At 57.4% G+C, this 22450-nt stretch overlaps 3 protein-coding genes across 7 annotated transcripts in view; 2 read left to right on the top strand and 1 right to left on the bottom strand.

Annotated features, from left to right (window-relative positions):
- LOC101442557 (saoe class I histocompatibility antigen, A alpha chain-like) overlaps positions 1 to 22450 on the bottom strand; it is a 1048500-nt gene that overhangs the window by 170492 nt on the left and 855558 nt on the right. The gene's annotated exons all lie outside the window — the stretch shown is intronic.
- TRIM39 (tripartite motif containing 39) lies at positions 66 to 13673 on the top strand. 4 transcript variants are annotated; one of them, XM_058285491.2, is made up of 9 exons: positions 309 to 549; positions 1440 to 1544; positions 1649 to 2108; positions 2869 to 2964; positions 5625 to 5704; positions 9289 to 9484; positions 10636 to 10658; positions 11153 to 11268; positions 11972 to 13673. In XM_058285491.2, exons 3-9 carry the CDS (start codon positions 1656 to 1658, stop codon positions 12517 to 12519), a joined length of 1512 nt encoding a protein of 503 aa, XP_058141474.1. In that variant the 5' UTR covers positions 309 to 549; positions 1440 to 1544; positions 1649 to 1655; the 3' UTR covers positions 12520 to 13673. The 4 variants fall into 4 exon arrangements, with proteins under 4 accessions (XP_058141475.1, XP_058141474.1, XP_058141473.1 ...); XM_058285492.2 differs by lacking the exons at positions 309 to 549; positions 1440 to 1544 and adding an exon at positions 66 to 123; XM_058285490.2 differs by lacking the exon at positions 1440 to 1544.
- LOC131275383 (ribonuclease P protein subunit p21) lies at positions 15019 to 22340 on the top strand. Of its 2 annotated transcripts, XR_009182841.1 has the most exons (6): positions 15019 to 15133; positions 15207 to 15307; positions 15591 to 15673; positions 17801 to 17926; positions 18005 to 21654; positions 21838 to 22340. XR_009182841.1 is itself a non-coding variant. In XM_058285494.1 (5 exons), exons 1-5 carry the CDS (start codon positions 15077 to 15079, stop codon positions 18103 to 18105), a joined length of 468 nt encoding a protein of 155 aa, XP_058141477.1. In that variant the 5' UTR covers positions 15027 to 15076; the 3' UTR covers positions 18106 to 22340. The 2 variants fall into 2 exon arrangements, 1 of the variants encoding a protein (XP_058141477.1); XM_058285494.1 differs by having other exon boundaries at positions 15027 to 15133; positions 18005 to 22340.

The following is a 22450-nucleotide window of genomic DNA, read 5'->3' as shown; positions in this document are numbered from 1 at the left end:
CCCCGCGCGGCCCGGGTCCGCGCCGCTTCCGCTTCCGGCGGGCGCCGCGGGGCGGGCGGGGGCGGAGGACGCGCCGGGCAGCCGGGGCCCGCGCCGCGCACCCCCGGGCCCGCCGCCGGGAAGGTAGGTGCCGCCGCCCGCCCGCCGCCGCGCCACGCCCCCTCCTCACCTGGACTCGCCGCCGCCGGCCCGGCCCCCGCCAGGTGCGGCGGGAGGCGGGGCGCGCCCGGGGCCGAGGGGCGACCCGCGGGCGGAGCGCGGGCGGCCGGGCCCGCGCCCCCCGCGCCCCGGGGCCCCCGGCTGCGGGCGGGCCCGCGCGCCCAGGGGAGGGCACCTGCCCCCCAGGGGGGGCGCGAAGGAGCGGGGCCGCCGGCGGAGGCTGGACCCCCGCGGGCGGAGGAGACCACCCAACTTCTCGCCTGCTGCTGGGGAAGGAGCCATGCCCCGAGAGCTCGCCCGCTCCTGCAGATTAAGCGTCCCGCGTGTGCTGTCAGCCTGCGACCATAAGCGCCCGCCGCCCGCCTCCCATGGCCGCTGCCCTCCCGGCAGGTAGACCTGCTGCGCCCCCGCCCCACGCGTCTCCCTGTGGACAGCGCGGGCAGGGGGGGCGTGCGGGGCGGGGAAGGTCTTCAGGGGTCAGTGCCACCGTTCAGGATGCAGAAGGCCCCGCCTTCCCCCAGCAATCAGGCCCCCTCCAGGGCTCGTGCGGCCTCCCCTGAGGGAGGGTCCAGCCACCTCCACCTCCCCCTTAATTCCCAACCGCTTCAGCACTGATCAGATGGAGACGCCGCATCTCCAGGGAATTAGTTGGGAAGGGCCATGGTGGAAGACCCCATCATTTCTGAATACTTAGACTTGCCAGCCCTCTATGCAAGAAATGGTTGGCTTTTAACGTACTCTTTGCTGTCCTCGCCATGCATGTATCACTTTTCAGCCTTTCCCAATGTCCAAATGCACACAATAGAAATGGGATGTTGTATGAATCATTTCATTCCAAGAAGAGGGCACAGTTCCTCTAGGCTAGTCTGATTAAAGAAGAGTAATTTCAGACTTTCCCGTACAGAAGGTTATTGCCCTTGCAGACCCATTCCATTTATTGCTCTCTGAAAGAATGAGACGAGTGCTTGAAAATCACGATTAGGCCCCAGTGAACTGTTATAATAAAGCTCTTCTGTGGCATTAAACTTCAGATGTACCTAATTAAAGAGTTTATTATTATCTTACATTTTAGGGCACTTTTCACTTTTGCAAAGCCCTTTCTCATCTGTTAGAATAATATGTAAAACTAAGGATACACTGGATTTATTGGTTCTAAGGTATAAGGAGAATGACAGGAATACACTGCTAAGGCTGGGAGAAGCCTCTGTTTTTCACAAGAGAAAGCAGAATTGGGGCCGGGTGGGTGACAGTTTGCCAAAGCTGAAAAAAAAAAAAAAAAGATTTAGGTTGATGGCTGGAAATCCCAAGTTTGGAAATAAACAAAACAGAAGTTGAATCTAGTGGAAGAGAAGATGGAAGAGACCAAGATGGGACTAACTCTGGAGGTAGGGTTTAACCTGGGGGCAAAGGTCAGGCCAGGGATGCCAAAGAAGGAGGAGGCCTTCGGCTAACGCTTGTCTTTCTCTGCGCCCCCCTCCCTGTCCCCAAGTTAAAGGATGGCAGAGACCAGCCTGCTGGAGGCGGGGGCCTCTGCTGCCTCCACAGCCGCGGCTCTGGAGAACCTCCAGGTGGAGGCCAGCTGCTCCGTGTGCCTCGAGTACCTGAAGGAGCCGGTCATCATCGAGTGCGGGCACAACTTCTGCAAAGCCTGCATCACGCGCTGGTGGGAGGACCTGGAGAGGGACTTCCCGTGCCCCGTGTGCCGCAAGACGTCGCGCTACCGCAGCCTCCGGCCGAACCGGCAGCTCGGCAGCATGGTGGAAATCGCCAAGCAGCTCCAGGCGGCCAAGCGGAAGATCCGGGACGAGAGCCTCTGTCCCCAGCACCACGAGGCCCTGAGCCTCTTCTGCTACGAGGACCAGGAGCCCGTGTGCTTGATCTGTGCCATTTCTCACACCCACCGTGCCCACACCGTCGTGCCCCTGGACGATGCCACCCAGGAGTACAAGGTGGGGCGCCAGGCGTAGGATGCCCGCTCGGGAAGAGGGGAGGGCAGCCGGCGGGGGGGGCCCTCAGCCTGTGACGGTCTGAGCCACGCAGCTGGGCGCCCAGGATGCCTGCCCACGGAGAGCCGCGCTCAGGAGTCCCCAGGTTTCCTCTGACCGGACCCTTAGCGTGAATCTTGGCCCGTATGAATGTGGGAAGTGTATTTCTCATAAATGAATGAAACAATATGGAGAAGATCTGACTTTACAGAGAATTAAAGTCTGGCTTCCTCATTCTCTCTCCTGCTCAGAATACCACTTATTTTCCCAGTGGTGTTGAGTATAGGGATTCAACTCTTAGCACGTTATCACTTACTTCACTGAATTATGTTAATAACACCCTAGAACAAGGCTTGAGGTAGCTTACAGTATAAATAGTCAAGGTTTGATTCTATTTGTGCGTACATGTGGATATAGGGACAGGTTTAAAGGATGTCGGTGTACAGAAGTTTGCTTTGGCACTAATGGACAGGTAGCTGAGTGAACAAGAAAACACATAGTTGGGGAAGGTGACGGAGCTGGTGACTATTGGATAACAGTGAGAGGAAAGTTGGGTGAACAGAGAAGGTGAGAGGGACAGGCTAGTGGCGGGGGGACCAGTACGAAGTCGGACACCCCAAGTGACAGGCAGGGGAATGACAGGCAGGAGAAGGAGTTGGATCAGGAGGCCGTAAGATGGCAGTGACCTCTGAACCCCAAATGCCACCCCTCCCTGCCCCCTCAGGAAAAGCTGCAGAAGTGCCTGGAGCCCCTGGAGCAGAAGCTGCAAGAGATCACACGCTGCAAGTCCTCCGAGGAGAAGAAGCCTGGCGAGCTCAAGGTAAGGCACCGTCGGTCGCTCTGCGGGGCTAGCCTCCCAGGGAGTCAGCCCGAGGCTTTTCAGTCCACCAGCTCTGAGTTATTAGGCAAATGGTGTCCTCTCAAGAAATAAAAAACGGTGTTTAGTTCAGCTTGTCCTTGAACGTTGTGCCTGTTTCACTTGTCTTGGATTAGCCCTTGGGAGGGATGTACGAGGTAAAAGCAGCATCTGGTGAATTGAGGGAGTTCCTGCCCATTAGCTCCTTTTTCTTTGAAAAGCAAGAGAGGGCTCAGCTCAGAGCACGGGCAAAGGGGGCTTCTGAGAGCCTGGAAGAGCCTCGGAAGATGCACAGGGAGGAAGGGCGAGGCTGCCGCCGGCAGCTCCCGGAACTGCCCAGCGGCGTTAGGCCGGCCAGCCCTTGACTCCGCGAGCTCCAGCAGTCCAGGTGGCGTGGCACTTCGTGTGGACTTGCCTGGCCCTTCAGCAGTAAGCTTCCTTAGTTCTCGTCCAGTGTTGTACTCCTTCCCAGCGTTGCCACAGCCGTTTGTAGCACGGTATTTGGGGATCTGCCTTATTTCTCCTTTGGAGAGTAAGCTATTAGAGGTAGTCGCAGCAGTGAGAGCTGATACTTACTGTGAACCCATCCGTCCGGTGTCCACGGCAGCCCAGATTCCCCGGGTTGCGTTGGGTCTAGGGTCTGGCCAGCTTGGAGTTCTGAGAGTTGAGGCCAGCGTGGGATGAGTCGGGCATGTGGAGAAGGGCCTCCTGGGGGACGTCTTGGGGAGGGCAGCTTAAGCGCCCTGGAAAGTGGGCACATCCAGCCCCGCTCTACACAGGAGGAAGCACGCTTGGAGAAGAGTCTAGTCCAAGCGCATAGAGCCAGTAGGTGCAAAACCGTGGCTGCTGGTTCTCTGGGAGTCAGGAAGTATTTCTCAAGCCCCCAGGACAGGACAGGCCCTGTCTGTGGCTCTGGGGATAAAATGATGAGCAAAAACCCAGCCTCCAGCCCCTGGAGCTTGCAGCAAAGAGGAGAAAGTAATGAAACAATGTCACAAAAAGCACAGTCGCAAGTTTCTATATATACAACGGACAGATTTGACCTAATTAAAGTCTTCCAGAAAATAATGAATTTTCAGAGTTGTCATTTAGGGATCACCAGAAGTAAAACACAAATTTAAAAATACTAGAAATGATTTTTTTAAAACTTAGGGACAACATTTCAACAGAAAGCAAGTATTATTACCATACTCCTTTATTCATGTTTAACAAAAGAAGCATGTGATTTTTTTTAAAATTTTGAATTAATTTTGATTGCAAAGGTGAACTTTCAAAAAAAGTTCTTTGTCCTTTTGGAGGGCTCCTGAAAAACTTAAAAATATATGGCAATGGAGCTTGTTCCCAGTCATGAACTTTCTTTCCTCTTCCTGTTGAAGATGGATGGTGGGGAATAAAAGTTCTAAAAACCTAAATGTGTGACCAGAACTTACTTTTTAAAAAAGGTTAATAATCATTTTGGTGGTCTCTAAAACTAGTACTGATATGCCTTTTGTGACTATTTTAATTCTCTTTTCTCCCTCTCCACCTGAGTTGATTTCTCCTCATTCCAACCTCTAGAATCAGACCCATTGCCCCTTTTAAAAATTAATAATTTATAATTAACCGTGTGGAAATGAAAATTATTTAAAAATAACCTATCTACCCCAATAAATTTTTAAAAGACTACCATGCCAGAATAGAATAGAGTAGAATAGAATAGAATAGATAAAAGGAGAGTAATTTATAATAAAAAGTGGTATGTAAAATACTTGGGTGTGAATACCCTGGAAGATACTACAATGTGTTAAATGTTTTTTCCTATATGTGAAATCATCAAGAATGCAACAAAAATAAATTCAAGTCTTGTGTAGATGTGGTATAATGTTGACTCAGAAACAAAAAGCAGTTTAACTCTTTTTTTTTTTTTTTAGGAGGTACTGGGGGTTGAACCCGGGACCTCGTACACGTGAAGCAGGCACTCGACCACTGAGCTACACTCCACCAGTTTAACTCTTAATGATATGATTTTTCAGAATGTTAACTTTTGGTAAATGTCTAAGAAAGTAAAGTACAGTCTTTATGAGATTTATCCAGTTGTTGCCATTCCTAAGAAATTCAGTGTACAGTTGTACCTTGCAGACATTGCAGGTTTGCTTCCAGACCTCTGCAATAAAGCAAATATCACTATAAAGCCAGTCACATGAGTTTTCTGGTTTCCCAGTGCATATAAAAAGTATGTTTACACTGTATTGTAATCTGTTAAGTGTGCAATAGCATTATGTCTAAAAAACTGTACAAACCTTAATTTAAAAATACTTTGTTGCTAAAAAATAAAGCCTCCATCATCTCAGCCTTCAGCGAGTCACAATCTTTTTGCCAGTGGAGGGTCTTGCCTCATTGTTGACAGCTGCTGAAGGGTGGGGTGGTGTGGCAATTTCTTAAAATAAGACAAGTTGTCCACATCGATTGAGTCTTCCTTTCACAACAGATATCTCTATAGCATGCGATGCTGTTTGATAGCATTTTACACAGAGTAGAAATTCTTTCAAAATTGAAGTCAAATATTCTCATACTGTGCCACTGCTTTATCAACTAAGTTGATGTAATATTCTAAGTCCTTTGTTGTCATTCAACAATGTTCACAGTGTCTTCACCAGGGTACATTCCTTCTCAAGAAACCACTTTCCCTTTTCATCCTTAAGAAGCAACTCCTCATCCATTCAAGGTTTGTTTTTTGTTTTGTTTTTTTAAGATTTATTTATTTCTCTCCCCTCCCTCCCTACCCCCCTCCCAGCCCTTGTTGTCTGTTCTCTGTGTCTATTTGCTGTGTCTTCTTCATTTTGTCCGCTTCTGTTGTTGTCAGCGGCACAGGAATCTGTGTTTCTTTTTGTTGTGTCCTCTTGTCGTGTCAGCTCTCCGTGTGTGTGGTGCCATTCCTGGGCAGGCTGCACTTTCTTTCGTTCTGGGCTGTTCTCCTTATGGGGTGCACTCCTTGCGCATGGGGCTCCCCTACGCGGGGGACACCTGCGTGGCAGGGCACTCCTTGCGTGCATCAGCACTGTGCGTGGGCCAGCTCCACACAGGTCGAGGAGGCTCGGGGTTTGAACCACGGACCTCCCGTGTGGTAGACGGACGCCCTAACCACTGGGCCAAGTCCGCTTCCCTCCATTCAAGTTTTATCATGAGATTGCAGCAGTTCAGTCACATCTGCAGGCTCTACTTCTAATTCTAGTTCTCATGCTATTTCCACCACACCTGCAGGTACTTCCTCCACTAAAGTCTTAAAACCCTCAAAGTTATTCACAGGGGTTGAAATCAACTTCTTCCAAACTCTTATTCATGTTCTTATTTTTTACCTCTTCCTATGAATCATAGATGTTCTTACTGGCATCTAGAACTGTCAGTTCTTTCCAGAAAGTTTTCAGTGGCATTTGCCCAGATCCATAAGGGGAATCACTGTATATGACAGCTATAGCCTACAGCATGCATTTCTTAAATAGTAAGACTTGGAAGTTGAAATGACCCCTTGATCCATGGGCTGAAGATTGGATGCTGTGTTAGCAGGTCTGAAAACAGCATTCATCTCATTGTACGTCTCATTGTACATTCATCTGTCTTGGGTAACCAGGTACATTGTCAATGGGCAGTAATATATATTTTAGGAGGTACCAGGGACTGAACCCAGGACCTCTTGTCTGGGAAGCAGGTGCTCAACCACTGAGCTACATCCACTCTCCAATGAGAGTTGGTTTTTTCATTTTTTATTCTTAGGAGATACAGGGATCAAACCTGGGACCTTGTACATGGGAAGCGGGCACTCAACTACTGAACTACAGCTGCTCTCTGAGCAGTAATATTTTGATTTTATTGAACAGTAGGTCCCCACAGTGGGCTTCAGATATTCAGTAAACCATGTTATAAACGGATGTGCTGTCATCAGTCTTTGTTGTTCCATTTATAGAGCACGAGCGAGTAGATTTAGCAGAATTCACGAGGGCCCTGGGGTATTCGGGATGGTGAATGAGCACGGGCTCCAGCTTATCGTCACCTGACCCCTGAGCCCCTAACAGGACAGTCAGCCTGTTCTTTGAAGCTCTGAAGTGACACCGTGACTTCTCCTCTCGAGCTAGGAAGGCCCTAGATGGCATCTTCTTCCAGTTTGAGGCTGTTTGTCTACATTGAAAATCCACTGTTTAGTGCGGCCGCCTTCATCGGTCATCTTAGCTAGGTCTTCTGGAAGACTTGCTGCAGCTCCTGCCCAGCTCTCGCGGCTTCACCTTGCACCTCCGTGTTAGGGAGACGGCGTCCTTCTTAGACCTCGTGCACCAGCCTCTGCCAGCCTCAACGTTTCTCCTGCAGCCGCCTCGCCTCCCGCAGCCTGCACGGAGTGCAAGAGCGTTAGGGCTTGCTCGGGGTGCGGCTTTGGCTGAAGGGAATGTTGGGGCTGGCTTGATCTTCTGTCCAGACCAGAAAGCTTCCTCCACACCAGCAGTAAGGCTGTTTTGCTTTCTTATGATTCGTGTCTTCACGGGGGTAGCACCCGTAACTTCCGTCGAGAAGCAAACCTGGCCCCCCATTGGGCACAGAGGCCCAGCTCTCACCTGTCTCGGCTTCCACATGCCTTCCTCCCCGAGCTTAATCATCTCAGGCTTTTGATTTAAAGCGAGAGGCCCGCACCTCTTCCTTTTATCTTGAGCACTTAGGGGCCATTGTACGGTTAATAATTGGCCTAGTTTCAGTGCTGTGTCTTAGGGTATAGAGAAGCTGTGGAGAGGGGAGAGGTGAGGAGCGGCCCGTCAGCGGACCAGTCGAGGCACAGCAAGTCCACCACCGTATGTGGGTGCGATTTGTGATGCCCCCAATTACAAAAGTAACATCAGAAATCATAGACCACATTACATGATAGTGAAAAAGTTCAAAATACTCCAAGAATTGCCAAAATGAAAAATAATAAATTTTTTAAAATTAAAAAATTTTTAAAAAAATGCCAAAACATGAGGCAGAGACAGGAAGCATGCACCTGCTGTTGGAAAAACTGTGCAAATGACCTGCTGCTGGAGGGTCCCACAAGCCTTCTGTCAAGTGCAGAGTCTGCAAAGTGCAGTACAGCGAAGCACAACAAAACGAGGTCTGCTTGCTACTAAAACCATGTAAGAACCACTGTCTTACGAAGGTGACATTCAAGTCCAGGTTTACGGTTTTCAGTATCTGGTAGAAAACGGTGCTGTGGTCACACGGGATTGTCTCACACATGGCACCCCTGCTCATAGCAGTTGAAAAAGTGCCCCCTCCCCCGTTTCCAAAGCGTGCCCTCATTCAGAACCATTGCCTTCCAAGTATCGAGAGAAAAATGAGAAGGAATTATGGGTTTTAGAGAGTCTTCTCGCTTCCTGTTTACCAGGATAAAAATTCTAAACTTCTACCCACCTATCACCCACAAAGAAAACAAAGGAAAAAAGAGGCTATGCTTTACTTTCCAGGCATGTGTAGTAAGATTATATTCTGTTCCAGCGCGGGTTGAGCAGGCAGCAGCAAGTGCTGTAGAACTGGAGGTCATCACCTCGGCTGGGAGCTAGCCTCCTGCGCCCGCCCTGACCCCGTAGCCTCGTAAGCCCAGCCCTGGCTCCATCGCTGGAGGCGTAGGAGGCAGGACGTGCTGACAGTCGCCCTCAGAGCATGTGAGGCTCCTCTTTGAGCTGTGGCTGGTGCAGGTTCTGGAAGGTATAGGTTTAAGTCTGTGTGCTGGTTTGGAGAAACTATGTTGCAAATTCTCAAGTAACCAATTTATCAACAAACTTCTGGAACTGTTCCTGGGTTGGGAGCTGCCACTCTTAGAAGTAACTTGAAACTATTTAACAAGTCCAGCCCTGAAACATCTTTTGTACCAATCCATTCCTAAACAGACTCTTATTGATTCTGACACTTTCCCAGCTGGATCTGTGTTTTGAATCCGGTGTATTGATGTCTTGCAATGTATAAATTATGACAATCTTATCCCTAACTTTCTGTTTCTTGACAAATGGCATTAGCTGAAACTTTAGAATTGGACAATAGCAGAGTTAGTGAGCGATGAAATCTCCAAGTAGTAGATGTTATATTATTGACTCTTGACTGCATCCTATTACAACAAAAAGAAATTTCCAGAGTTCAATCTCCTTTGCCGAGTCTACCACGATGAGATGATGAGGACAGAGCCGTTCCTTAGGGAAGGAACCTGTGGTGTGTCCCTGACGCTGGGGTCCAGGGGTGGGGGGCCCCTCGGCGCCCCCCCCCCCCACCCGATGACGCACCATCCGTCTCCTTCCTCAGAGGCTGGTGGAGAGCCGCCGGCAGCAGGTGCTGCGGGAGTTTGAGGAGCTGCACCGGCGGCTGGACGAGGAGCAGCAGGTGCTGCTGTCGCGGCTGGAGGAGGAGGAGCAGGACATCCTGCAGCACCTCCGGGAGAACGCCGCCCACCTGGGGGACCAGCGCCGGGACCTGGCCCACCTGGCCGCCGAGGTGGAGGGCAAGTGCTTGCAGGCGGGCTTCGAGATGCTGAAGGTTCGCCCCGCGCGCTCGGCCCCCCGGCGAGCCTGGCACGTTCCGTGACCGCAGGCCCGGGCGGCGCGCCCGCTCCGCTGCTCCACATCCCCAGGCGCTCTCTCCACATAAGGCTTCTCCGATTTGTCCCATCCCCTTCTAATCATTTGTGTGCTTAGGGTTTATCAACAATTATGTTTCTACTCTGTAACAAAGACTTGAAGGGAGGGAACTCTAGGCTGAATTAGTGAAAAACTGGAGCATTTACAAAGTTGTACCTCCAGTTATTACTGGGACTGGGGGTTGAACCTGGGACCTCATACAGAGGAGGCAGGTGCTCAACCACGGAGCTGCACCCGCTCCCTGGTTACCATAACTTTTAACTCCTGGAATTGGACTTAACTAATGCTAAAAAAGAAAAGAAACCTAGTTTAAAGGGTACTTGACATTATGAAAGTAATCTGTTGCTTTTGATATGCTTGAAATAATCTGGTCTCTTAAATAGATGCCTGGTGTTGGCAAACTGTAGGAAACACACTTTAGAAAGTAGCCACCAGCCTTCAAACCTGTGAGGTTTGTCGCACACTTCCACGTGCTGTACTGCTTGGCATTTATTCCTGTGTCCTTCCAGATACGTGTACTGGGAAGTCCTTGGGGGGACAGAGATTTGTCATCTTTGTCCCCTGGTCCCCAAGGGTCCTCAGATCAGGGGTTGGCACACAGTTCTTAGTGTGCATTACCCAGTGCCTGATGGGGGCCAGGCCACAACGGCAAGTTGTGATGCATTCCTGTGCCGCTGGACCCAGGGGACACTGAGCGCCTGCTTCCCAGTACCAGGTCCAGGGTTCAACCCCAGACCTCCTAAAAAGAGGGAGCACAAGGCCTGCCCTCCTGGGTGCTCCCCGCATCACGAGCACAGGCACACCAGAGGCCACGTGGAAGTGGCAGGTCCCCAGCGCCTTGGTGGCCGGAAGTTGAGAGCGGTTTGGGGTGGGCGAGGGGAGCGCCGCCCCTCTGGGGCTCCCCTGTGTTGTGCCCTCCGCTGGCCCCGCGCCTATGGGTACATCTAGAACTTTTGGGGGGAGGGGGCCCTTTTCCTTCAGGACCAACCTTGCTTTCTCTCCTCCCTCCCTCTAGGATGTCAAAAGTACCCTGGAAAAGTAAGTGACTCCTGTTCCGCTTTGAGTTGGGTCTTGGCTTGGGGCCGGGGGTGCAGTGAAGAGCGGGGAAGGGAGGACGGGAGGGCCACGCAGTGTCGGAGGGGGCGGGAGAAGCTCCCTTGCACCCGGGAACCCGGTCAGCGAGTCCCCGGGACGCCCTTGCTAAGGAGAACGATCAAGTAGACCCAGAGCCCATGCTGTCCCATGGGGCAGGCTGTGCCCAAACAAGATGAAAGGAAGACGGGGCTGGCGAAGGGAGGGCAGTGTTGAGCCATGTTTGTGAACTAGAGGAACGCTTCTAGAAAGTTCCAGGGCTCATTATCAAGGTGATCTGTCAGGGACCACAGGCTCCCCATAGATGGATAAGAGGAAGCAGTAGGTGAGCGGGCTTCTAGGGGAGCGGGGAGTGGGAAGACGGAGGCTGTGGCTCCCTGCTGACGGTGACAGGTGACAGGTGTGGTGCTCCCTGACCCCGCCCCCTCCGCCCCGCCCAGGTGTGAGCAGGTGAAGACCATGGAGGTGACGTCAGTGCCCATAGAGCTGGAGAAGAACTTCAGCCACTTCCCCCGACAGTACTTTGCCCTGAGGAAAATCCTCAAGCAGCTAATCGGTGAGTCCTTCCCAGAAGGAAACTAACAGAGAAGGGCAGACAGATGAGCCCGGCACCTGCCTCGCGGGCTCCCGTCTTATCCCCCCCCACCCCCTCTCACCGCGCGGCTTTCAGTGGCGCCCTCAGCTGAGCACAGAACTCAGTGTCAGGAGACCCGCGGGGGGCCCCTTGTACGCAGCAGCTTTCCTAAGAGAGACCCGCAGAGGTTAAACAACCTGCCCAGTGCATCAGGTCCCATGACCCTGTACTTTAGCATCTAAACCGGACGCGCTTGAGAGCGGAAGAGAGGGTCATTAACCCTGCAGAAGTCAGGCCTACCCCAGACAGTGGCAGGAGAGCCCCCACAGCCACCCCCGAGACCACGTGCCGTCCTGCTGTTGCCGACGCAGCTCCGTCCTTCTCGCCCTTGAACTGTGCCTTGTACTTCTCCACACAGTGAGATAAACGACGTTGTCAGAGGGGGCTGGAGAGCACCAGGCTGGAACCTTGCAGAGGCCAGAGATCCGTAGCCGTTTAACTGGGGTCAGGGCGCGGCGAAGCCCCGTCCCGCCCTCGGGTGGGGACGCGGCCCTCCGCCCGTTAGGTGCCACCCTGGGCCGGAGGGTCGGCCAGCCGTGGCGCTGGAGGCAGGCTGCGCGCGTGCGGCCGGCACGGTGGCTGCGCCCGCCCTCATGCCGCCCCCCACTCTGGCTTCTTCCGCCAGCGGACGTGACCCTGGACCCTGAGACGGCGCATCCCAACCTGGTGCTGTCGGAAGACCGCAAGAGCGTCAAGTTCGTGGAGACCAGGCTCCGGGACCTCCCCGACACGCCCCGGCGCTTCACCTTCTACCCCTGCGTCCTGGCCGCCCAGGGCTTCACCTCGGGCCGGCACTACTGGGAGGTGGAGGTGGGCGACAAGACCCACTGGGCGGTGGGCGTGTGCCGGGACTCCGTGAGCCGCAAGGGCGAGCTGACGCCGCTGCCCGAGACCGGCTACTGGCGGGTGCGCCTGTGGAACGGGGACAAGTACGCGGCCACCACCACGCCCTTCACGCCGCTGCACATCAAGGTCAAGCCGCGGCGGGTGGGCATCTTCCTCGACTACGAGGCCGGGACGCTGTCCTTCTACAACGTCACGGACCGCTCGCACATCTACACCTTCACGGACACCTTCACCGAGAAGCTGTGGCCGCTCTTCTACCCGGGCATCCGCGCCGGGCGCAAGAACGCCGCGCCGCTCACCATCAGGCCGCCGACGGACTGGGAGTGACCGCTGGTGGGCCTGGGCTGCGGAGGCCTGCGGGGGCCTGCCGGGCGCCCTGTCTGCCCGGGCCAGTCCCGAGCCGCCTGCGCAGGGCGGGCAGTGGGCGCAGGACGGGCGGGGCGCGGGAGCGCCGTGCGCTCGATCGTCAGGGCGCATAGCCCGCAGGGCGCGTCTCCCGGAGACCGTCCGGGTCTCTGTCGAGGAAGCAGAAGGCTGGTAGGGAGGGCGTGTCCTGCGCAAAGGGCGGGAGAGCAGGCCCGGGCGTCCTCTCGGGTTCTCCCACCAGGCCACCCTGCTTTCTGCAGAAAGATCGCAGGGCTGTGTGGCTCCAGGTTGAAAAAAAATTGGCAGCACTTACTCTCCAGGGTCCAGAAGTCAGGGCTGTGAGGGCAGAGGGCATCAGGCAGGCCAGGAGAGGTCAGTAGGGGGTCTGAAGGCGCAGGCTCCCCGAGCCGGGTGAGCGAGGGGCTTCTGGGGTCTTTTGTGCCCAGGGTAAGGCTGCCCTAGGGGGTAGGAACGGCCGGAGGGCAGATGTGCTGGGAATGGGGAAGAGGGCGGGCTCCAGGAAGTCCATCTCCAAGGTGGGAGAGACCCCGCAGGGCTCGCCTGTGCCTTCCCTGCTTTCCCAGAAGAAAGTGGGGAGGGGAGGGCCAGGCATCTAGAGGAGAGAGAGCTGGTCCAAAGGCCTGGCCTTGAAGGTTTCTAAGCAGCCACTCCCAAGTCATCAGCTTTGGTACCTGGCTAAGCGTCCAAGCTAAAAAAGAGGGAGGACGGGGCGAAGTCGCGGTGAGGAGAGGAGGGGCAGCTCCCTCCCAACCAGGTCACAAGAGCCAGCCCCTCGCTTACGGGTTGCCGTCCTTCCCCCTTGGCCATCCCTCTTTTCAGAGATTGCAAATCATTTTACTATCAGGCCAAAACATGCTGCAGGTACCTGTGTTGTCAAAAGGCAGGGTAACGCATGCCACCCAAACTGAAGCCACTTGTGTATTTGCAGCTTGGGTCGCCGAGGGTTCACAGACGGTGGGGACGAGACGAGCTCCCTGGGCCTTGCAGGCCCTGCACCGCCACTCTCCTCTTACCTTTGTGCCTTGGCTGTGGTTCTTTGTGGCAAGATGCTCTGGTGGTTAAAAAAACAACAACAAAAAGGAGCGGAGGAGCCACGGCTGTGGTCTGTGTTGTGTGGTCACTGGGCACCGGCCGCCTCATGCTGACGTGAATAGAACCGCCGACTGCCCCAGGAGCGTGGGCCTGAGCTGCCCCTCGGGGGCCGAGGTCTAGGGTGCTGGACATCTGCGTCTTGCACGCGGGGACCCTCGTCAGACACCCTGCAGGCCCAGCCGCTGCAGGCCTCGCCCCTGGGGACGCGGGGGGCGCGCTCCCTGCCTCAGCCCGTTCCTCTGCTTCTGACCTTGGGGACTGGTAGTGACCAGCCACGAAGCAGAGGGCACCCCGGGGCGCCGAGCAGAGCAGAGCGGAGGCAGAGAGCCAGGGGAAGGGGGCGACGCGTGTCAAGGGGACGGGGTCGTTGGGGGCAGGGGCACTGAGCCGTCCCTGCTCTGCCTGGGAGGCGGCTTTTAATTTCCTGGCTGCTAAAACAAATGCCGCGCGGCGCTGGCCCACGGTTTTGAGGCTGGAAGAAGTGCGAAGTGAGGGCGCCCTCGGGGCCCTGGGCAGCCTGGCCCTGCCCTTCTGGGCTCTGGCCTCCAGCTCGCGCCCTGTGTGTCTGGTCTGGCCTCCAGGAGGAGGGTTGGGGCCGGCCTGGCTGAGGCGAGCCACCCCCCTCCAGAGCGCCACAGGACTGCGCCCCGAGCCTGACGCGGGGGCCCCTGCAGCCGAGCAGGGAAGGGCCCTCCCTCCCCAGCCTGCCGGGGTCTGGGGCGCCGGCGCCCACCCCGCTCGGGGCGCTGGCCGGGGCTTGGCTCCCCGTGCCCGCTGGGGACCCCTGCGCAGAGACCTGCCCCGGGAGCCCGCCCCCCGGCCGTCGCCGCCCGCGGGTGGAGGAACGCGCGGGAAGGCAGCCGAGCCCGCGGAGGGCCAGTGGGACCGGGTTGCGGGAACCTGCTGCGGGGAAAACGGTCCAGGGGGTCCGGGCGGGGCCGGGAGCGGGGCGGGGCAAGGGGCCGGGGCGGGGCGAGGGTAGAGGAGGGCCGGGGGAGGGAAGAGGGGGACGGGGCGGGGGCTGGGGCGGGGAGAGGGGGTCCCGGGGCAGGGCGAGGGGTCCGGGGGCGGGGCAGGGCGAAGGAGCCCGGGGCGGGGCGGAGAGGGCAGGGCAGAGCAGCGCCTGGAGACGGGCGGCGCGGGGCGAGGGGCAGGCGCGGGGCGGGGCTAAGGTGCCTGGGGGCGGGGCTGAGAAGGCAGGGAGGGAAGAGCGGCGGGGCGAGGCGGGGCCTCGAGGGGCGTGGCCTTGAGGGCGGGGCGGCGAGGGGCGTGGTGTGTCATTGAGGGGCGGGGCCATGGGGGGCGGCGAGGGGCGTGGCGTGGCCTTGAGGGGCGGGGCGCGTTGGCGAGGGGCGGGGCGCGTTGGCGAGGGGCGGGGCGGCGCTTCCCGGCAGCCCCCGCGGCCATGGCGGCGCCGCTCCGGGACCGCGAGGCCTTCCAGAGGCTCAGCTTCCTGTACCAGGTGGGGCCGCGGCCGGGGTCCGGGCGTTCGGGGCGGGCGGGGGCGTCCGGGCTGACCCGCTCCCGCCCCGCAGGCCGCGCACTGCGTCCTGGCGCAGGACCCCGAGAGCCAGGCGCTGGCGAGATTCTACTGCCACACGGAGCGCGGCGTGGCCCGGCGGCTGGTGCTGCGGCGGTGAGGGGCGGGGGTGAGGGGTCAGGGGTCAGGGGTCAGGGGGCGGGGGTGAGGGGTCAGGGGGCGGAGGCGAGGGTGAGGGGTCAGGGGGCGGAGGCGAGGGTGAGGGGTGAGGGGTGAGGGGCGGGGGGATGAGAGGGTGAGGAGCTGAGGGGGCTGGGGGGAATGACGGTGAGAGGGCTGACGGGGCCGGGGGGCCGGGGGGTGAGGGGCTGGTGGGCTGGGGGGGCTGAGGGCGCTGAAGGGGGGGCGGGGCGCCGGGACCCCTGCCTTGCCCCCCCAGGGACCCCTCGCTGAAGAGGACCCTCTGCCGCGGCTGCTCGTCCCTGCTGCTCCCGGGCCTGACCTGCACCCAGCGCCAGCGACGTGAGCGCCCCGGGGCTTCCCCGCGCCCCTCTGCTCAGGGTCCCCCTCTGCTCAGGGTCCCCCTCTGCTCAGGGTCCCCCTCTGGGCAGGGTCCCCCTCTGCTCAGGGTCCCCCTCTGCTCAGGGTCCCCCTCTGGTCAGCGTCCCCCTCTGCTCAGGGTCGCCTCTGGTCAGCGTCCCCCTCTGCTCAGGGTCCCCCTCTGGTCAGCGTCCCCCTCTGGTCAGGGTCCCCCTCTGCTCAGGGTCCCCCTCTGCTCAGGGTCCCCCTCTGGTCAGGGTCCCCCTCTGGTCAGCGTCCCCCTCTGCTCAGGGTCCCCCTCTGGTCAGGGTCCCCCTCTGCTCAGGGTCCCCCTCTGGTCAGGGTACCCCTCTGGTCAGGGTACCCCTCTGGTCAGCGTCGCCCCTGGTCAGGGTCGCCTCTGCTCAGGGTCCCCCTCTGCTCAGGGTCCCCCTCTGGTCAGGGTACCCCTCTGGTCAGGGTACCCCTCTGGTCAGCGTCGCCCCTGGTCAGGGTCCCCCTCTGGTCAGGGTACCCCTCTGGTCAGGGTACCCCTCTGGTCAGCGTCGCCCCTGGTCAGGGTCGCCTCTGCTCAGGGCCCCCCTCTGCTCAGGGCCCCCCTCTGTCAGCATCGCCCTCTGCTCAGGGTCCCCCTCTGGTCAGGGTACCCCTCTGCTCAGGGTCGCCCTCTGGTCAGGGTCCCCCTCTGCTCAGGGTCCCCCTCTGCTCAGGGTCCCCCTCTGGTCAGGGTACCCCTCTGGTCAGGGCCCCCCTCTGGTCAGGGTACCCCTCTGGTCAGCGTCGCCCCTGGTCAGGGTCGCCTCTGGTCAGGGCCCCCCTCTGCTCAGGGTCCCCCTCTGGTCAGCATCCCCCTCTGGTCAGCGTCCCCCTCTGCTCAGGGTCGCCTCTGCTCAGGGTCGCCCTCTGCTCAGGGTCCCCCTCTGCTCAGGGTCGCCCTCTGCTCAGGTTCCCCCTCTGGTCAGGGTCCCCCTCTGCTCAGGGTCCCCCTCTGGTCAGGGTCCCCCTCTGCTCAGGGTCGCCCCTCTGCTCAGGTTCCCCCTCTGGTCAGGGTCCCCCTCTGCTCAGGGTCGCCCTCTGGTCAGGGTCCCCCTCTGCTCAGGGTCCCCCTCTGGTCAGGGTCCCCCTCTGCTCAGGGTCGCCCTCTGGTCAGGGTCCCCCTCTGCTCAGGGTCCCCCTCTGGTCAGGGTCCCCCTCTGGTCAGCGTCCCCCTCTGCTCAGGGTCCCCCTCTGCTCAGGGCCCCCCTCCTCAGGGTCACCCCTCTCGGGCAAGCCGCGTCTGCCCTGGGCTTCGTTCCTTCCTGAGGGGAGGGGGCGAGGGGCCCCGAGAGGCCGCCCCGTGTGTCTGGCGCTGTCGGCCGCTCGTTGTTCAGCCGCTCCTAAGTGTTTAGAGCAGCCGAGCGCTGAGCTGCCGCCCTTCTCCCTGAGTTTAACCGTTGACGAGACAGGCCAGCGGCAGCAGCGCAGAAAGGCCCAGGGCTGGGTTTCCCAGCAGTGCTGGTGCCGCTGAGGCCGGAGGCCAAAGGGAGCGGGGGAGAGTCTAGGCCTGTGTGAGGGCCCCTGGGCGAGCCGGCAGCACTGGCCAGAAACAGGCCCTCAGGGGCTGGGGCAGGCGTGAGGGGAGAGGAAGCTGAGGCTGCATCTGTTAAGGAGTCTGGGCTTTAAAATAAAGGGGGCAAAGATCTGATGGGATTATGCAGAGGCCTGACACCATCAAATTTTCATTTAAAAGTGGAGAGAGGGAGCAGAGGTGGCTCAAGCGGTTGAGCACCCACCTCCCACACGGGAGATTCTGGTTCAGTTCCAGTGCCTCCTGAAAAAAAACAATTTTGTGTGATCTCTATGTCGTTTTTGAAAAAGACAATTTAAAAAAAAACACATTTGAGGCAAAAAAAAAAACCCTGCAAAACAAATGGGAAAACTAGGTCGGGGAGCCTGTAAGGCTCCATGGTTGAGCACCGGCTTCCCACATAGAAGTCAGGGTCAATCCCGGGCCCAGCTCCTAAGGAATAATGAGTTGGGGGAGGGGCAGGGTTCCTCACTGAAACAGTGGGGCAGGCCTGGGTGCAGGGCCCTCCTCTGCTCAGCGGCGCTCTCTCCCCTCCTCCCCAGGCCGTAGAGGCCATCGCTGGACGGTGCAGACCTGCCTGACGTGCGGGCGCAGCCAGCGCTTCCTCAACGACCCCGGGCACCTGCTGTGGGGAGACCGGCCTGAGGCCCAGCTGGGCGGCCAGGCGGGTGAGAGGCCGTGGGCGCAGGGCGGGAGCTGCCGGGGCCGCGGCTGCGCGGGCTTCTGACGGCTGCTCTGCTCCTCAGGCCCCGCAGCCCCTCAGCCCCCGCCGCCCGCGGCGCCCCCCAGTCGAGACCCCCGTCCTGAGGAGCAGGAAGCCCCGCCTCGGAGTCCCAGGCAGCAGTGACGGCCCGTCTTCCACCAAGTGAAGCTGGACCCGGCTCGCTTTGTGTGACGCCTTCTGTGGGGCTGGGGGCCTGGGGCTCCCGTTCCTGTTTCCGTCCCTATTTCTCTCCCTTGACTTGATTCCTGTCCTCCCACCAGGCAGGGACATCCTGATCTCTGTAGCCCACTGGCCCCTCCACGCAGCCCCGGTCTCCAGGACTCAGGGTCCACTGTCCCATTTGGAACGCAGGGTCCAGAATTGTCTGCAAGGTCTGAGCCTTCTTGGGGCGTTCATGTGGGTTGCCCTGGCCCCTGGCTGCACCCCACAGAGAGCTGCTGATTTTAAAGGAGGGGCTGTGAAGACGGGGCTCTGCTCCTCCAGGCCAGCCTCAGCGTTTCTACAAAACATTCTGAGGGAAATGGTGCAAACCTGAAGTGACCAAGTCAGAGAAAGGGCACTGGCAGGTGGTACACAAGTGTGCACCACAGGCGAACTCACGGTTGTTTTATTTTCTCCCCTTTTCCCCCATTGGTTGCTCTTTGTGTCCACTTGCTGTGTTTTCTTCTGTGTCCACTTGCATTCTTGTGCTGAGGGAATAGGAAACTGTGCCGCTTTTTTTGTTGTTGCATCATCTTGCTGCATCAGCTCTCCGTGTGTGCAGTGCCACTCCAGGGGTGGCTGTGCTTTTTTTGCGCAGGGAGGCTCTCCTTGCGGGGCGCACTCCTTGCATGTGGGGCTCCCCTACGCGAGGGACGCCCCCGCGGGTCACGGCACTCCTTGTGCGCTGCAGCACTGTGCGTGGGCCAGCTCACCACACGGGTCAGGAGGCCCTGGGGGTCTAAACCCCGCACCCTCCGTATGGTAGGCAGACGCTCTACCAGTTGAGCCACAACCGCTTCCCTCTTCCCTTTCTCTTTTAAATCCCATTATGCAGTTGTCTGTTGCATAAAAATCACTCCCAACGTGGCTTAACACAAGGATTTAGGACTTCCCGCTGCTCTGTAGGGGGATGCTGACAGGGCCTGACTCGTGCTGCTCTGTCCCGCAGCAGCTGCTCGCTCACTGCCTCCCATGGAGCCTTGCCGCGCAGCTGGCGTGGAGGTTCCACAGCGCAGCAGTGTCAGGGAGGGTGGGCTTACGTGGCTTCTGGCTCCCACAGAGCATTCGCAGGACAAGCCGCAGTGTGCGTCCCACTCGTTAGTGTCCCCTGGGCCACGCGGGGAGAGACATGGACACAGGGCCACTGACACAAAACTACTGCGCCTTGACTTGGCCTCCCCCGGACTCCCTTGTGTGGAAAGTAAACACTGTACATGACTGAGCATCTGCAAGTGGCCTCTGCTGGCTTACTTCTGGGACAGGCTCACCTGCCTGACCACGGAGCCAACAAACACCTTGCCTGGAAGTGCCCCCCCGCCTCGAGGCCCCTCACGCTGTGGCTCGTGTCCTCCTCCTGAGTCCCGCTTCCGCTGGCTGAGCACCTCGGCTTCCTGCGCTGTGTCTGGCTCTCGGCCCAGTCTGCTGTGGGCACGGCCGTGGCTGAGTGTCCACGGGAGGCAGCAGTGGTGAACTTCGAGTTGTGAGTCCTTGGCTCAGTCATGAAGCGACTCCCCCCTCTCCGCGAGACTGTGGGAATCACTGCGTTCGCTGAGAGGCAGCTGGACGAGCCTGCAGCGTGGCACCTGGACTCGACCGTCAGGACACGTTCCTCGAGCTCTGAAGATCCGACCCTGTGCTCCGCCCAGAGCTCCGTCCTTTCCACGTTTACTCACTGTGCCTTGGCAGTTGCCATCACACGCAAAAGCAGATTTCCTGTGCCCAGGACAAAAAGAAACCAAGTCCGTAGTATCCAGCTTTCTCCGGTTTCTCTATACAGTTTAGTGATGCAGAAGCAGGGCCTTTTCAGGACTAGAAAACTCGAGGGAGCGGGTGCGGCTCAGTGCTTGAGCACCGGCTTCCCGCATACGAGGTCCCAGATTCAATCCCTGGCCCTGGTACAAAAAAAATTTAAAAAAACATGAAAGGAGAGGGAAGAAACTGAGGTCATTCAAATCAAATCAGGAAAACGAGGCCTTCTAATAGCCACAGAAATCAAGATTGAGTAATTCCCCCATTCTTACATGTTTAGCACTTTTCAGAACTGGTACCAATCACTATCGTGGTTAGCTGGAGAGACTGAGAGACTGTACATCTGAATTCAGAAGGAATTTGAAAATGACTTAGGTTGGGAAGCAGATGTGGCTCGAGCGATTGAGCTCCCACCTACCACATGGGAGCTGCTGGGTTCGATTCCCAGTGCCTCCTAAAAAAGATGAGCCAGACAGCAGCTGATACATCGGGCAGGAGCGGCGAGCTGACTCAAACAAGATGGCGCAACAGGAGAGACAAGAAGGAAAACATAATGAGAGACACAACAAAGCAGAGAGCAGAGGTGGCACAAGCAAGTCGACCCCTCCTTCCCACATGGGGGGGTTCCAGGTTCTGTTCCCAGTGCCGCCTAAAAAGAAGACCAGCACACAACAGACATAGCAAATGCAAACGAGGGGGTAGGGAGAAATCTTTTTTTAAAATGGCAGATTCTGAACAAAAGAAATAATTATAATTCTGGTTAATTATGATTCATAGTTGAAATTGTCAAATGAGGTAATGTATGTGGAAGAACCTTGAAAATTGGTAATTAGGATATTTTCATAGAGTAATCATTTTGGGAAAAATAATGAGCAGCAAAAATATAAGACAGGTCTTGGATATCAGAGAATCTGAGTTATTGTCCAACAATATGTATTTGTAAAATGAGGCAGTTTGATAATATTCTTTTCCTAAAGTTCCTTCCAACTCTGGCGACCAACAGATGTAGGTATCCAGTTTTGCCATGAAATGTCAACGACCCAGGTTTCTTCCAGACCTCAGCTGTCACCCCATAAATACATTCCGAGGGTCTGCCCTGGGGCACGGCCTTGCTCGGGCACAAGAGGTATGCAGCGGTGGACACAAGCTCTGGGGGAGACGAGGAAAAAACAACGTACAATCAATAGCCTATGTCATATATGGGGCTAAATAGTCTGGGGAAAAGGGGTGCAGGAGCCTGTGGGGAGTGGATTACAATTTGAAATAGAGCAGTGAGGTAAGCCACCCAAGAAGGTGCTTTCTCCGTACTCACAGGTGAGCTCCACAGACACTTCCCTGCCCACAGGTGAGCTCCACAGGTGCTTCCCTACAGGACAGCAGCCTCTGTGTGCCTGTCCACAGGTGAGCTCCACAGGTACTTCCCTGCCCACGGGTGAGCTCCACAGACACTTCCTTGCCCACAGGTGAGCTCCACAGGTGCTTCCCTGCCCACAGCTGAGCTCCACAGGCGCTTCCCTGCCCACAGGTGAGCTCCACAGGCACTTCCTGCCCACAGGTGCGCTCCACAGGCGCTTCCCTGCCCACAGGTGAGCTCCACAGGCACTTCCTGCCCATAGGTGAGCTCCACAGTCACTTCCCTGCCCACAGGTGCGCTCCACAGGCGCTTCCCTGCCCACAGGTGAGCTCCACAGACACTTCCTTGCCCACAGGTGAGCTCCACAGGTGCTTCCCTGCCCACAGCTGAGCTCCACAGGCGCTTCCCTGCCCACAGGTGAGCTCCACAGGCACTTCCTGCCCACAGGTGCGCTCCACAGGCGCTTCCCTGCCCACAGGTGAGCTCCACAGGCACTTCCTGCCCACAGGTGAGCTCCACAGGCACTTCCTGCCCACAGGTGAGCTCCACAGTCACTTCCCTGCCCACAGGTGAGCTCCACAGTCACTTCCCTGCCCACAGGTGAGCTCCACAGGTGCTTCCCTGCCCACAGCTGGGCTTCGCAGGTGCTTCCCTGCCCGCAGGTGAGCTCCACAGGCGCTTCCCTGCCCACAGGTGAGCTCCACAGGTGCTTCCTACAGGCTCCTCCATGTCCAGCTGAAGTGTTTAGGGGGTGAGCTCCCCTCTTCATGGCGGGCGGTGGCTCTGCCTCCACCAAGACTCCTGAGCATGGAATCCCTGGTGTGGGAAGAGGTCCAGGTGCTGTGGGATGCATGGAGGGTGGAAAGTGAGGACAGAGGTGGGTTCCTGGAGCCGGGGTCAGCCTGGAGCTTTATCTGCTACATTGCTGGCACCTGGGTTAACTGGATATGCGGGTGCCTATAAATGACATCTTTCACCCCATTCCCTTATAGTCTGTTATGGGGCCCCCTTCAGGGGAAGTTAATGGAAAAGAATAAACACTACAGAAAATGAATGAAACCAATGTCAGTTCTTTCAAAAGAGAAAATAAATGCATAAACCTTAGCTATGCTGACTAACGGAGATCAGGCTCAGATTACTAGAGTGAGACTTGAAATCGGAGCA

This window comes from Dasypus novemcinctus, chromosome 22 (assembly GCF_030445035.2).
Source record: "Dasypus novemcinctus isolate mDasNov1 chromosome 22, mDasNov1.1.hap2, whole genome shotgun sequence".
In the NCBI taxonomy this organism is placed as follows: domain Eukaryota; kingdom Metazoa; phylum Chordata; class Mammalia; order Cingulata; family Dasypodidae; genus Dasypus; species Dasypus novemcinctus.
Note: the sequence above shows the minus strand (reverse complement) of the source record. Positions and strands in the feature narration are given on the sequence as shown.

What these genes read in the sequence shown, in the direction of transcription:
- LOC131275383 (XM_058285494.1), top strand. Translation starts at nt 15,077, where the DNA reads ATGGCGGCGCCGCTCCGGGACCGCGAGGCCTTCCAGAGGCTCAGCTTC. An exon ending in GGCTCAGCTTCCTGTACCAG is followed by an intron (nt 15,134 to 15,206) that starts GTGGGGCCGCGG and finishes CCCGCCCCGCAG; the next exon opens with GCCGCGCACTGCGTCCTGGC. An exon ending in CGGCGGCTGGTGCTGCGGCG is followed by an intron (nt 15,308 to 15,590) that starts GTGAGGGGCGGG and finishes TTGCCCCCCCAG; the next exon opens with GGACCCCTCGCTGAAGAGGA.
- TRIM39 (XM_058285492.2), top strand. Translation starts at nt 1,656, where the DNA reads ATGGCAGAGACCAGCCTGCTGGAGGCGGGGGCCTCTGCTGCCTCCACA. An exon ending in AGAAGCCTGGCGAGCTCAAG is followed by an intron (nt 2,965 to 5,624) that starts GTAAGGCACCGT and finishes CAATGTTCACAG; the next exon opens with TGTCTTCACCAGGGTACATT. An exon ending in GTCAAAAGTACCCTGGAAAA is followed by an intron (nt 10,659 to 11,152) that starts GTAAGTGACTCC and finishes CGCCCCGCCCAG; the next exon opens with GTGTGAGCAGGTGAAGACCA.